Raw genomic sequence first — 15205 nt, forward strand, 5'->3', positions numbered from 1 at the left:
CCTGTTCAAAAGCTGCCAATTCAAGCACATTTGACAAAGAGGAGATAGCTTTCAGATATTAAGTTTCCATACATCAAATGAAAATAGGCAGTTAAGCAGAGGAAAGAGAGATTATTGGAGTTATTGGTATCTCCATCCTCCTCCTCTGCCATTGATGGAAAGGCTGTATCATGAACACTTTATTTAAGTCTACAGAATTCATATTAGAAAGCTATTGTGGATGCCCTGTCACAGAAAAAAGCTCCACAATTTGTAGTTTATTAGACATCGGAGAATCCAAGCAGACAATACCCGTCCACAAGGCTTCAATAGTTTCCATGCTCATAAGTCTCTGTGCTGCACATTAAAGAAGCATTACTTGCTAACAGCAAACTCTTATTTCAAAAAATTATAAATATGAAGAGCTTTGCCATTAGACTTGTTTGTAAAAAATACTCCCTTGTCTTGCCCTAAATAAAATCTGAATTATTTAGTTCAAAGGAAAACAAAAAAGCATATACTGAAGCAGCATAGTAGCTTCCCTGATTTTTTTGGGGTGATCAGCTAATACTTCCAATTTAGTTACTGTTTTGAATGCATGGGAACTTTCTGTGTATTTCTTTCCCAGTGTTGACATCACGGAAACTTCACAAAGTTTGACAGCCTGGTAGAAAGCAGTATTCCAAAGGGACCTTCCTCTGGGCCCTATAGCGTTTGGCAGACATTCATAAATAGGACCTGTTTTCTTTAGATTTTGAGAAAAATCTTTTCTGGACAAATAATGATTTAGTTAACAGCAAAATGACAGAAAAATTCTTTAACCAACTAGGGGATCGTCTTTCTGTTTGTGATGGAGTTATTGTAACAGAATTTTCAAAAATTAGTCTGAGAGCATCTTATGACCAAAGACCTCAAAGAATGGAAACTCAGAGACCTAAAATCTTGAAGTGACATTTCAGTAGGATTTTTAACTTGTTTCAGACCTCTGAAGTCTAAGAGACTGGTTTTCTTTATCCTTTCCTCAGATTCCTTCGGCACTAGGAATAGTTGAGCTCTAAGCCAAAAAATATCTGAAACAAGTAAGAGAACTTCTCACTTGCTATTTTAGGCATGTTTAAAGAAAAATCACTGGGTGTAAGATAATTGAACATTTTTGTAGTGTATTTTTTATAAAACTTTGCTCAGGTAATTTGTTCTCTCCCAAGGAACAATCAAGAACACAAACACAACATCAATTATTTTTAATTTGGTTTATGACAGGCTATTGTCCTCAGCCAAGGCTGGAGCTCAGTTGTAAACTGACCCTATTTTTGTAAACTGGCATGGTTCACTGAAAATACTGTACCTGTTCAAGATCTGTCTCGCTGCCGGTGTTCATGTGACATCTTCAGTAATAAGAGGAATGAATGGTATGTAAACAGCGCAACGAATGTACAGTGTCACCTTTAACAGTATCTGCCTTAGCTCAGTTTGCCTTATTTCGGTATGGAATTAGCAATATTCACTGAAGGTAAGAAATGTAGCATACTACACTTCCCGGAGGGGCTCTTGATTTCAGAAAAGAGGATCAAAATAGCAGTTAAAGTTTAGCAAATTTCAAGGAAGAAAGATCTTCACACATCACATTTCTGCAACATTCTAGAGTACTTTCAACTTAACTACCATTTTCACTTCTATAAATTTGACATCTGTTGCATGGGATTTTATGTCCATCCATGTCCATTTTAATTTCTTTTTAAGAAGGGATAAATACACCTGAAGAGTCGGTCTGTCCCGATTCATTACTAATGACATGAAATCGTGGAAATTAAAGCTGTAGTGAGATCCCACCAACAGCCTCAGCGATAGGCATCTGGATATCCATGAATATCTGGAGTTTGTGTTTTTTCAAATCATTGTTTCTAGTGCTTCAAGAAACAGATTTTTCTTTGGCCACACAAGAGCTAGATTTCATCCATTCCATCCTTTTTCCTCTTTCTCAGCTTTCACTAGCAGTTGTTAAAACAGTCTTTATATAACACGTATTGAAGACCATTTTCCTCTTCTAGTTAAGAAACATTTTTCAGTGTATTTTCTTCCAATTTTTGTGATGGTGGCACTGCAACACCTTTAAATGTAGTCATGCAAAATTCTTTGTTGATCTGCATATAACCCTACATTTTAAACTATAAATTTTCCTTTTAAAATATGGAGAGATATATACACTGAAGCAATACAGACATCAGCAGGAGTTTACCACCCTGATCACCAGATGCACACACACTTTAACTGATTTCAGAGACAGGATGACTTTTTCAGCTTAGTTGTGGCATCTGTAAGGACTGTGCACAGTATGGGGCAAATCAATGGCCGTTTTACCTAAATAGTAACTGCAGATTTTGCCCATTTCTGGAATAATTTATCTCCAATATGGTTGCACTTCTAAATTTGCTGCTTAGCGGTGGGGAATGGTTACTGGGCTGTTACTGACCAGGTTTGGGTTCGAGGTCAGCAGGGTCTAATTTCCAACACAACAGCGCTGAAACCTTGTGAAATGCCTTGTGAAATCTTGCAAAAAACCCCATGTTTCGTGAAGTATTTGCCACTCTGGGCCAACATGCCACAAGAGGGGGATTTCGTGTATTTCTGCTTGTCTGAGCCCATTGCTTAACGTCTCCCCTGAAGGAAAAGGGCAAACTAACACCCAAGCCTGGCCGTAAATGGGGTTTTGAGCGTGAGTGTCTGTCAGGGGGGGATGCATTTGTGGGGATGCCCCTCCGGGCTTTGCCCCAGGGGTCGAGAGCCAAATCCACCCAGACGGGCGCAGCTCCCCCGAAGGAAACCCGCCCTCTCTCCCAACGAAATTCGGCCATGCCCCGAGCTGTCATTTCCACTCAGCCTCGCAGGTGCGTGTCCACAGTCCGCAGGCTTCAGAAACACCGCCGCTTCCCTGCCCCGCAGGGCCTTCCTCACCCCGCGGGGCCCTGACGGGGCGGGAAGCGCGGCGGCGGCGGCCGCGCTAGGACCCGGCGGGCGGCGGGCGCGGGCGGCGGCGCATGCGCGGCGGTGTCGGTGCCGCTGGCCGCCGCCGGGCTCGGCGGAGCGTTGCGGGCGGGGGCGGAGGGGTCGGGGGTAGCCGCCGGGACCTTCCCCTCAGCGCCCCGCCGGAGGCAGCGCCCGCACCGCCGGGCATGGGCGCCGCGGCTCTGCGCTGCGCTGCCTCGCCCCGTCCCGATGAGTCCTCGCCGGAGCAAGTGAGTGAGGGGGGCGCCCGGGCGGTAAGTGGCCGCTGTCCCTCGGCCGTCCTCCCCGGGGCAGCGCGTCCCTCCCGGGCGGGGAGGCAGCCGGCGCCCCCGGGCCGTGCCTCCGCTGCCCTCAGCCCCACTCTGCTCCCGGGGCAGCCCGCGGCTTCTCCCCTTTCCGCGGTTTTATTATTTTTATTAAAAAAACTCGCCCATCAGTATCTCCGGGAGCGCCGGGCGGGGCGGGAGGCAGGGGAGGCTGCCGGCTGTGGGCGACCGGTGGGCGCCGCGGAGGTCCCTGCGGGGCTCGGCCGGTCTAGGGCCGCCCCGCGGCTCGGCTCGGGTCCGCCGCCTCCACCTGCGCGCTGGTTCCTCGGCAAGGGGGACTCGCCCGGCCCCTCTCCGTCTCTTCCCCCGCAGGGCGCTGGCGGCCCGGCTTCGGGAGGGAGGATGTGGTGAGAGGATGGGGCTGTCTCCCGCGAGGGCTCGCCATGGCCAGGGAGGACTCGGTGAAGTGCCTGCGCTGCCTGCTCTACGCCCTCAACCTCCTCTTCTGGGTGAGTGAAGCGACGCGGGCCGGGCCGGGCTGGAATCCCGCCGCCGCCGCCCGAGCAGGTGGCGACCTGGCGGGGCGGGTGACGGGGGGAGCGCCGGGCGCCCGGCGGGCACCTTGGCGAAGGGGCGAAAGTTGCCCGCCTTGGTGTGCGCCCCAGGCCAGGCAGGTCCCGTGAGGGAATACTGATCACTTAAAAAAAAAAAAAAAAGTCTTTGGAAACTAGTTGGAAGTAAAATTAGATTTGGTATTAAACTAGTGTTATAAATACACGTGTGAATTTGTGCACCGATAATATGTAGAGAGGGAAATACTCACGGGTGCTGTGGCTTCCTGACTGGAAGAGTTTCAGAGCATCCCATGACCCGAGCTGAACTCCAGGCTCTCGCAGGTATCTGAGCAGTCGGCTGCTCTGCAAAGGCCTTGCCCAGAGTCATCTTTGTGCTTCAGTGGCCAGATCCTAACTGGCAGGCAAGGCCTGGGATGATTTCTTTCTTTCGTTTTCACCATTTCAGTCAAAGCTGTATTTATAGCAGCAGGGTTTCTCACTCTCCAGCATAAGTGGGTGTGATCAGCACTTGCTCCTAAACTTTCACAGCTCTGGACAAACAGCATGATGGAGATTGCTCAAAGTCCTCACTCACTCGCACCAAATGAAACCTGCCTCACCTATATAGTTGAGATTTATGCTGGATAAGTGTAAGAGAACAAAAGGGCAAAAGGCATGGTATCCCACAACTGTTCACAATGGCCGACTCCTGCGGTGCTGTAGACTTGTATGATGCATGGATAATACATGGAGGGACCAAGCTTAGTTTATAGTGGAATTGAGATGAAATCCCCATGATTACTGAAAATTAAGTGGAGATCAGAATATGAATGAGAGAGAAAACTGTTAAACAGCATTTGGTACAGAATGGTACTTTTTGTATAATGCAAGTGATCTGAAAATGTGTTGAAAGTATGTAGCTTTCTATATTGTGTTTAATAGAGGTGAAAAATAAGTTTTTTTTTTCTGTAGTGCATGTAGGAATAAAGCCCTTTAATAGGAGATGGGGAAATCTTTCTTTTTTAAAAAAAGGATGTGTAATTGTTTCTCATATCATACATGGTTTTCATTGGATGCTGTACAAAATCTGAAAACCTATGTTTTCTTTTGATTAAGGTCAAGATTGCCTGGGTTCAGCTGACCTGAGTTCAGTTTTGGATTTTTACACATATGCTATTAGAGTTGAGTGAATAAATATCCACATGGTTGAAAACATCCTATCCTGCCATTCGCCTGTTTGCTGCTTTCCTGTGGTTTCCATGTTTTTGCCTTTAGCTGTCCTCGTCAGTTCCTATTCACACCTTAACTCACCGCCGTCTTTGTCCCCTTAAACTTACTCCGCTCTTTTCCCTTGCCCTCCATCCTCATTGCCTGCTGTGTCCCATCAGATTTATTATTCAGTGACAGCTGCTTATGATTGAAGCAGCCATTTAAGTGGTAGCCAGGTTACACATGAGGTTATATTGTCAGTCGACCTGTGGTGATGGGGACCTTGGTGCTGGAGCAGCGTGCTTCATTTCTCAGTCCTGAGATGCTTGCTTTGTGTAGGAAAGCCTGCCCTTATCTTTGGAGGGGACTAGTACGTTGTGTTGCAGTTCTTCTCTAGGGAGATCAAGGTCTCACCTGGGAGATTTAAACATGTCTGCCCTCTTTGCTCAGATTTTAAGTTCCTTTCCATGTCAGATTGCTCCTTCCAGCTTTTCATTGTTTTGTTCATGTGTTTTTCTGTTTTGAGCCTCAGGTGTGGGGCTACACAGCACCTTTGAGCTTGGCAGTGGAACAGCACTGACTACATCTGTAATGCGGTGCTGCTGTTAACTTTGTCCATTCTTAATTCATGTCTAGATTTGGTTTAAAGCATTCATGGCAAGAAATAATTTCTCATTCTTTAGGTTTTGTTGCCCTTTAAATAATGATGTCTCAGATCACCCTTAACTAGAACGTGTGATCTTTCTTTTTTGTTTTGTTTTGTTTTCCTAGTCATATAGGAAAAAGGATCTTTTGAGTCTGTTGTAGTATGACAAGTCCTAGGGAAGAAAATGGTAACTTCTCATGCTTGTCTCCAAAATACAAAAAATGCCTGTAATTAATCTTCCTAGCTGAGGCCAGGACACTGGAAATTACGCCCAAGCAGCTAAGTGAAATCTGTATAGTACTGAAGCATGTGTATATGTAACTAAATAATAAATGCCAGTATAGTAGATGACTTGCACCGCAGATGTTGCCAAGAATTAAAGCTGTCTTCCATAATGTATATAAAATTAAAGGTGCTGGAACTCAAATGAAAAATTGGCCAGTCCATTTGGAGTTCTCTGCATGTTGTTCTCTGCATGTTACAAAGCAGATGAATGCAATGGTTTTGCTCAAAGCAAATAAACAAATAAGCAAAAACCCCTAAGTCTGCCAAAATTGCATGGTAAGAAATTGGATGCGTGGTGGGTGGGTTGTTAAATGTATTGCAGTTACATCAGACTTCTTTGGAGGAATGTGTGTGTAAAAAAACCTCTTTCTGCTTCCTATCTGGTCCTGTTCAGACGGGTATTTAACAGCTAAATGCTAATCTGATATGAGCTGCTTGTTGTAGTGAAATCTGCCATATCTCCTCCTCTGTCAGGGCTTGAATTTTCTCCTGTTGGGCTCAGTTTTGCCACTGCCTTTTCTGAGTGTCTCAGCATGACCCACGGGGCAGAGTTTCCTTGTGAAAAGTTCCCCTGGCAGCAGGTGCATACCCACTGGTGTGGGGATGGGGGCTGTGATTTCCTCTTGCCACCACTCTTCCTTCCGTTTGGAAAGCTTTAGCTTGCCTGTTGCTTATGTTAGCGCTTACTGTAATAAATACCAGGCCAGGTTATGGGCTGCATGTCAGGAAGTTTAGAGTAGATCAGCCCCTTGAAAATGTGCGGCTGTGTTCCTCCTGCATCCTGAGCATGGCGGGATCTGTCCCAGTGGATAAAGATGAGAGCAATGTGCGATTCCAGGGTCTGTACAGACCTCCCAATTTGGGGCACATGTGTGATTCTCTTCAGGCCCAATCTTGGAGGGTTTTACACTTACTCTTGCTTGCTTCCTTCTTTCCCAAGGGCCGTTGCCTCCAAACGTCTTCAAACCTGTGCCCAGTTGCTGTGTCAGTTATCAGTGTTTGGCTGAAAACAGTGAAGATGTGCGTGTTGACTTTTTAAAATCATGGTTTGATTGAGGGCCCTGGCTGGAATAGGGTGACATTCTCTCCTTGTTTCACTGTGGTGGTGCCCAGCGGTAGGTCTAACCACACATTGTGCAGAAAGGATTGCTTTCTCCTCCAAGCTGGGGGATTGAAACTTTTGAAGTTCTGACAAAAACTGTGCAAGAGCCAGTAGTCACTCTCTGGTACGATCTGATTGTCAACCTCTAAACATAGGGAACATCTAAAGTAAGCTTCAAGTGTGTCGTGTGTGCAGCTGTCCCAGTGTGTGTATGATGGGACTCCAGCATTTGTCATTGGCAGCCTGGTGAGGGCAGACTAGTGCACGTGAAGCTCCTTAAGAAGATGTTACGCATAACAGCACTGGCTAATCTGACCATCAATCTTGCTGAAAAACTTTAGATGCGGATGGTTGCCGCAACACACCGGTGTCTTCATAATTGGGTTGCTATTGGAGCCTACAGAAGCAGAGAAGTGAGAGAACTTTATCAGCCACTCTGCTGCCATCCTTGTAGCTTCTCCAGAGCATTGCTTGTAAGTGTACAGCTGCGTGCTGTCTATTTGGAAAGAAAGAAACATTTTACTGGGCTCAGCTGATGAGCTGTGATGAGGAATGGTAGACAGGGCGATGTACCTCTGTGTGTGTGAGAGGGAGGCAGGCGATGTTGTTTGTTATGCTTTTTGTCATTTTTGGCCTGAAGGCTGCTTAGCTATAAATAATTCATAAGCAATCAACGGGAAGGCCAAGGCTCTGTTTTAGTGGTTCAGCCTGTTTTGATAATGGACCAATAAATGTACTACCTTTATTGCTCCAGAAAAACACGGGTTTTGTGGATGTGAATGGATTGGTACTTCTGGAGCTGCAACTTGCAGCAGATCTTGAAAGGTCTTTTCTTCTAAGGTGGAAATAAATCTGTTGTCAGTGCTCTAATTGTTGTTGATTAAGTGACTGATTGTGGTAATAGACCTGATGATATCCTTCTGGAAGCTGTTTCCAAGGTCAATTGAATCATGCATCTGACTGTAAGATGTCTCTTTTAAAGCAATGGGAGTTGCATTTTCAGGACCTCCTTGGTCCTCCTGCTAATTTCATAAGGGTTTTTTTGACAGTGCCCTGGACAAGGAATATCCTTCAGACTAAACCCTGCAGTTAACATTTGGTTTCATTCTTCTGCCATCCTCATGTATAAATGAGCATCACTTCTTAAAGTAATCCGAGACTGAGAGACCCAACTTGATTTCTGCATGTTTCTCATCTTACACTGTGTAACACTGCTGTTTGCAGCGTATTACATTCTGGATAGCCTAACAAAAAGAGGGGACCTCCAAAAATGCATGATTTGATGTTTTGTAGTCAAGACATAGTGCTTTACTAAGCAGATTGTCTTAGTGATGCTTGAGAGAAGACATGGTCCTACCACTTCCTAATTTTCTGTTCTTAGTGGCAATACTGGTCTTTATTGTCTCTAGATAGCATGTGTCACCACTTGGGGAAATTTAGTTTTGATAACTTTACAAACATATTTTATCCAGTTTATGAGACTACAGGGTCTTTCCTTCTGGTGGGGCTTTGCTGTGTCAGCAAGCTCCTGACACTGTTCCAGCTCAGTAGCCGTCATGGGTGTAACATGAGCATCTTCATTCTTTTTGAGCATTGTATAACTTGTCCTCACAGAAATCCTCCTCACCACATTTTGCAATGGTGCCATTGTTCTGTACTTTGCTGCGGTCTCTTTCCCAATTAAACTACCTTTGCAAGCATTTATGCTAGGGAGACCTTCAGTCGCAGAACATGGCCAGCCCGTAATAATGGCACAGGCATAACACAGGAGGTTATCCAAGGGCAGTGGCCCCTGTGGTAGTAGATGCAAGTAAAAGCAGCACAAATTTTTGTCAATTTTCTCATTTAAAAAAAAAAAAAGACAAAATATAGTTAACATGCTGGAAAAAGTCTGACTAGACTTTCTCTCTTGAGAAAACTGCCAGCTTTCCGCCCTCCCCCCCTTCCCCCCCGCCCCATTGAGCGTGTGAGGCGGAAAAGAGGAGCAGCTGCTGTTTGTGTTGCTTGTAATTGAGGCTGACTGTACTATAGCGGCTTGGGCAAATGAAGGTTGTAAGTTGCAGATGACTGTGTCATAGGTGGTAAGGATCTCTTAACCGATGATTAATAGTGTCACTGGATGTTTGAGCCAAGCCAGCGATGTTGTCACATCCTTCACCTTGTGAGGTTTTTCTGCCTGGGGATATGCTGTTTCTGTTGAGCAGTGCATAAGCTTTCCTTCATGTACATAGCAGTACCATCTAATTTAGACTATGTGGTTGCAGCCAATAAACCTTCCTGGCAGGTAGTAGAAATTGTTTTGCATCTATCTTAAATTTGTGCTTGTGAACAAAAAAATCACATAAAATGAAAGAGGAGCAAGCTTCCAGTTAGCTTTCCTTTTGTTTTGAATACTTTGCACATTGAAATCTTCTAGTTTTGGCTATGTGTACCACCTGAGAATTTAAAGCAAGGGAATATTAGTGTTGTGCAAGGAAGCACTAAGGGTGGTTGGAAGCAGGGGTATTGTGTTTCCTTCTTTTTCCAACCTCAAATGTATGTGTTGAATCTTGTAATTTTTTGCTTCACTTTTCAAATCTACTGTGACATGAGAAAGAAGTCAGTCTATCCTCCCTTCCCTGGAACCAGATTCTGCATAGAGGTTGTGTTTCTGCTGCTTTCCAACTTCCATTCACACTGGTGGGATTTGTAGATACTTGGAATGAATAGAGTTAGGGTCAAGTTTTTAAGTCATTTAAGTGACTAATAATATGCATTGAAATGAATGCTGCCTGGCTGGGTACCTATTGCAGTGTAAACATGGGGTTCATTCTAGGCTAATATGCTCTGATTTTTAGAGACTGCCGTGTAGATGTTGCATAATTGAAACCTGATTTTCTTAGCATTCTTGTATAAAGAAAATACTTAAAAGCCATGCAAGAATAACTCCAGCTTCTGTGGGAATACGGTGTCTTTTAAAGGAATGTGTTCAGCAGAGCAAGCCGTAGGAAGGGTTTTAAAGGACCAGAAATAGTTTTAATTCTGGTCTTTGAGAAATCTTTTACTTTTTGGTGTCTTTAGGCTGCATTATTTATATAACATCATTACATTACCAGACCATGTTCTAACGAAGTAGAGGTCAGCCATGAATCAACTTTGTATCTACTTCTATATAACCCTTTATCCTATGTACATCTTCGGTAGGTGACATGGCTCGCCCCGTATGGCATGTCAACAGTGAATTGGTAGATAAGTCTCTGCAAAATGGTCCTGAAAAAGAGAGTGGCTTGAATTGATGCTGGAAAGGAAAAAATAAACCCCACCCTAATGTTAGAAATTACATTAATATGCTTCTTAATTGGCATTCAGAAATCAATGAAACCACAGACTTTTTTGGGTAAACCTCATGATTAACTGTGTGGAGCTCACTGCATCTACCTTGAGGATGAAGGCACAAACCCATGCTGATGAGATTTGAGCCAATAGCTCAAGCGGAACTGTCGTACTGGTAAGCTGCGATCTCCAGCAGAACTGGGAAGGTCCATCTGGCCTGTAGGTACTTGCATTGTTTTTCTTTAAATTTGCATCTCTTCTTGTAGAAGATAGCTACCGAATTACTCACAAATCCTAAGGCACTGCTTCTGTACCTTGAAGATTTTCCATCATCTCAAGAGTCTGTGGTAGACACTAGGCAAGGGTCATAAGAATAATACAATTTTTTTAATCTCTTGCAGCTGTTTCCTAAGGTATAGGAGACAGTTTAATTTCATGCAGTTTTATAGGAATGTGTGATTTAATTAAAAATGCAGGGTTATTTTAGTAATCTTCATGTACTCATGGGTATTTGCGTGTAGAACAGGAAGGTTAAGTGGTCTAGCTACAACCAGCTGATAAGTAGGTCCTGTGGATCATAGGAAGTACATACCCTTTTCTCGTATCAGTCTTCCAGTTATATACCCTGGGTTTAAAAATAATTTGCCTGCCATCTCTGAGGTTGACTACTGTCCGTGAACGAAAACCAGCTCTTACAGAAACGAAATTAGGAGTATATTGTATAAGTGAAGGCATATCATCTTGATGGTGGTGTGTGGCTTGTGATGTGGATCTGGACACTTGAGCTCTGTGCATGGCTGCAAATTACCCACGATCAGCAGCGCATGCCTCTGCTTCCCCAAAGGCAAAAGGTCTCTTGACAGAGGTGCTTACTTTTAAGGGAAAAGTGGCACAAATCTTGTCCTAACAAGAAATGCAGTGACTAGCTAGTCACAGAGAGTGGATGCAGAAATATATGCACTTTCTTATCCCTCTTTGCTTTTAATGTACCCTTAGGCTACACAGCCCAGAAGTTGATACATGGGTCTGACACTCGGAAGAACCAGCTGATAGATGAACTGTACTTCAGCCTGTTTGCATGTTTGGGCTCTTACTTGTTCTTTATGCTGTGCTGCTGTAGGAACCTTGCACAGTCAACTGCTGGAAAACTTGCTTGCTTCCCCCAGGAGGGTGACCCATTAGCAGCCTGTCACTGCTCTGGCAGTTGCCTTATTGCAAAGAGTGCAAGTTCCAGCCTGTGCCAAACACGGAGCAGGTTGTTAACTCAGTGTTGCAGCTGTGCAAGCAAACCCAGATTCAAAGTGCAAATAAGTACATGCTTCAGCCGTTTGCACGTGGGAGGGGACCAAGGCATAACTCTATGTAGGAACCTTAGCTAAAACTAAATGTTGACATGTCCGTAGAATAAAAGGTGCATTAGTGGGGAATAGGGGAATTTCCTTTTTTATAGGTCATCCTTTTTTCTGTAAACATTTAAATGCTTTTGCCAGGTAATACAGAAAACCAAGATCTTTTGTCCCGCTTTCCCCCGCCCTTACGCCCCTCCCTGCCAAAAAAATGTAGTCGTCTGTTTGTCCAGGGATCTGAGTCATCTGTGTTTGTTCAATGATCTGAATATTGAACCTAATTGTGAAAATCCTGTGAAAGCATTGCAACATGCTCTGTTCATGACCTTGTAGTGATTTCTGTCCCCTCCCCTTGGTGAGTCAGCTCAGGTTACCCAAATCAATTTTAACTGGAAAATTTTCTCAAGGTCTATTCCTTTACTAAAATTAAAGGATGTATTCTGATGAATGTTGTCATATCTTGGAAGTAAAGTCCTTGGAGCTGGAAACCCTTTTCTGCAAAGCAAGTTGCTCTGTAGTGCTGCTAGTCAGCATTTTATACGGGTACTAGAGCGTGACCTGAAGTTGTTTATCTCATCTGTTTGAATAAAAAGAAACTGTGTGATTTTTAATGTGGAAGATACTTTAAATCTTTCTTCCCATTTAATAATGAAAAAACCCCAACCCTTCTCAAATTTGAGCAAAGCAACTTTTGTTGTTAAAAACTTAAGGTGTTAGAGCATTTGTATGAAAAAAGTGAGAAGAGAATGAAAACAGATGTGTAAATACCTAAAGCAATTGCTCTTGCTCCCTCAAAGACAGAACTTCATGTTCATTTATTAATTGAAAATGCAGATTTATTTTCCAATTTGGGTATGGCCTCAAAGACATTGTGAGTAGTGCTGTCACAGTAAGGGCTTAAAATACATACTTCATGAATAAAAGATGATTTGATGTTTTAATTTTGATGCATAATTTATGTAAAAGAGTTCCAAAGACAATTTAAACTATGCTTGGAAATGACCACTCGTAATAGTTTGAGTCCATTGTTGGATATTGTAGTTCAGTTGTGTGAGAAAGCTCTAGTAGCTTTAAAAACTTTACGCTATAAATTAGTTTGGAATTTTAATATAATATCGTGTGATCTGCATATTGCTCATATATAAAAATATAATTTATTACCTTTGTTTAATCAGGGTGAAAACATGTTTAAAATAGAGTATGACAGCAGGCAGTTTTGTAAACGTTTCAGTGTTGTGTTGATGGCTATATAACATACTGCGATGGTTCAGAATGAAACCTATAGTGACTTGTGCAGCCATCTGCAACAAATAAACATGTTTTACTGCCTCCTATCATATTATGTTTACAGCACAGCAGACTGGCTGTCATCAGAGAAGCTTGGACGAAAACTTTTTGGTGAAATGATGTAACTGCTAATGTGAGAATTATCTTGGTAGTTTCATTTCTCATAAACTTGTGTCCTTTCATCTGATTGCTTGATACAGATTTCTAACTGTATTTTACATCTAAATTAGTTACAAAACAATGGCTGAAGTAGGGGCTGCCAGTTTTTTAAGGCCTCCTTTTTTCCATCCTCCAAATGAAGCAACAAAAACTGTGATCAGGACCTTGCCCCTGTCCATGACTCCTTGAAAATCACATGGCAGTGATTTTCAGTGATGTGAAGGCTGTTCTTTGCTGGTAGATTTGGATGCACACCAAGGTTTTTGAGAAGGTTGTTACTGTTCCTGCCTACTGAGCCCATGGGCTGAGTTATACTGCTGGTGTTAGTGTAATTTCTGTGCTGCTGGCTGACGATCTGCCTCTGCTGTGAAGTGGTGGGTGCCTGGAGCCTCCTTGGTGTCAGCTGGCACTTGAGGATGCATAGCGCTTTGCAGGGCAGCACATACGCATCTTGAGTCATAAGCAGGAGGCTGCGGAGGTTGGGCGCGTGTATCTTCCTCTGATTCCCCTGTGGCAATGAAGCAGGTGAGCAAGTCGACTGATGGGTGCGAGTTAGTCCTTGATAATCTTTTGTCACTAACCTAAACATCGCAACGTTACGTAGGGCAGTCTGGTGTTGCAAACGCATCCTGCAGGGTGTTCCTGCCCAGAGGCTCACTTCTGCTGATCAGGGGGGATACAACCTTTTTCCCAGCACTTCCCTTTGCTAGCAAAGCACTTTCCGGGTTATGTGCTGTAAAATATACCTTTGGTAATCAACCTATTCTGAATTGCTTTTTTGAGTTATCACGGTTTGCTCTTCCACAGGCCTCTTTGTTCGAGAGGAGCTTCTTGAGTATTTGTCTATTCTCTTTTTGAGCCATGTCTCACAGTATTTCACCCCAGTTTCACAGTGTTACTGACTTTCCTGGACATGAACCCAGTGTGTCACAGCACTCTGGCTTTCAGGTCATTCGGAGTAATAATTTGCTTTGGACTTTCTTCAAAATAAGGTGCCAAAGGTGCCTCCCAAGGAATTTGTCTGGTTGGCAGGAGGGTGTTGCACAGGTAATCTGGTGTAACATCTGTGCAGCAGCGAGGTAAGGCATTGTGTGTGTACGTTTTTAGAGTAATGCTGAGCCAGCTCTTGCGTTGATACCATACGTGCATTGTAAGCGTGGCAGAAGTCAGTAACACCTGAAGGAGTTAATGGTGGGGAGATCATTCAGGGCACAGGGTAGGTGAGTGGGTGAGCTGTAGCCTGGCTCTCACAGGGGCTACAGAGTGGAGTTTTCTTGCATGTAATTTACGCCCAGCAAGAAACAGTAGTAATTGGCTTTAGCTATTTACGCTGAAGGAGAACAGCCAGGAGGACCTAAATGGCTAAAAGCTTTTTGAATGAAGTGAGAGACCTTTCATAGAGAGCTTGTTCTTATGAACTGAAATAATGTTTATGTAGTTATATTATTGGTGAAGGTTATGTTTCCTTGGTGAAAGGAAGCAGTCCTTTTCTTCCAGTTGCTGTTCATAAGTGAAAACGGAGTCACGTTCCATGATACGGTCATTAATTGTTTCTATAGAAGTCATGTGGCCATGTGTTGGCCACAGCTTGGATATGTATCTGCCTAGACTTTCCCCCCACTGATTTTTTGTGGGCAAAAATACATAACTAGATAGAGAAAACTCAACTTAAGCAGACAGAGCAGAAATAAAAGTTCTCCTCCTTCCTGATTTGCCTTTGTAGGCAAGTCCTTTCTTCTTGCAAACCGAATGATTCTCTCAGGGCAGGACTCTGCTCGTTTCTTTTGGTCTCTGGGAAGTCCTTTCTGTCCCCTCTGCCTTTTAGCTAGTTGGTCCATGATCTCCCTGTTGTCTCCAAATAACCTGCAGGCACCAGTATGCTTGTGGTGATTCTTTGCCTGCCAAATCTTACCTCCGCTGAAGGAGCAATCTCATGCCTTCAATCTCCTCTCGTTGCTGTACAGGAATGTATTGCCGCATACCAAAGGCTGAAAGAAAACGAGTGCAGCCTGCGAGCTGCGATGGAGAGCGGGGACTAGACAGTCCACCAGTGTGGT

The 15205-nt window shown here is 43.9% G+C and overlaps 1 protein-coding gene across 2 annotated transcripts in view; it reads left to right on the forward strand.

Moving 5' to 3' along the window:
* Positions 1-3065: 3065 nt before the first annotated feature.
* Positions 3066-15205, forward strand: part of TSPAN12 (tetraspanin 12) — a 45628-nt gene continuing 33488 nt past the window's right edge. The window contains exons 1-2 of one of the 2 annotated variants that reach the window (XM_075147027.1): positions 3066-3212; positions 3621-3757. In XM_075147027.1, the coding sequence (XP_075003128.1) occupies positions 3692-3757 (66 nt within the window). In that variant the 5' untranslated portion in view covers positions 3066-3212; positions 3621-3691. The remainder of the gene's footprint in view (positions 3213-3620; positions 3758-15205) is intronic. The other variant, XM_075147018.1, reaches the window with a different exon arrangement.

The sequence above is a fragment of the Calonectris borealis genome, chromosome 1, assembly GCF_964195595.1.
Source record: "Calonectris borealis chromosome 1, bCalBor7.hap1.2, whole genome shotgun sequence".
In the NCBI taxonomy this organism is placed as follows: domain Eukaryota; kingdom Metazoa; phylum Chordata; class Aves; order Procellariiformes; family Procellariidae; genus Calonectris; species Calonectris borealis.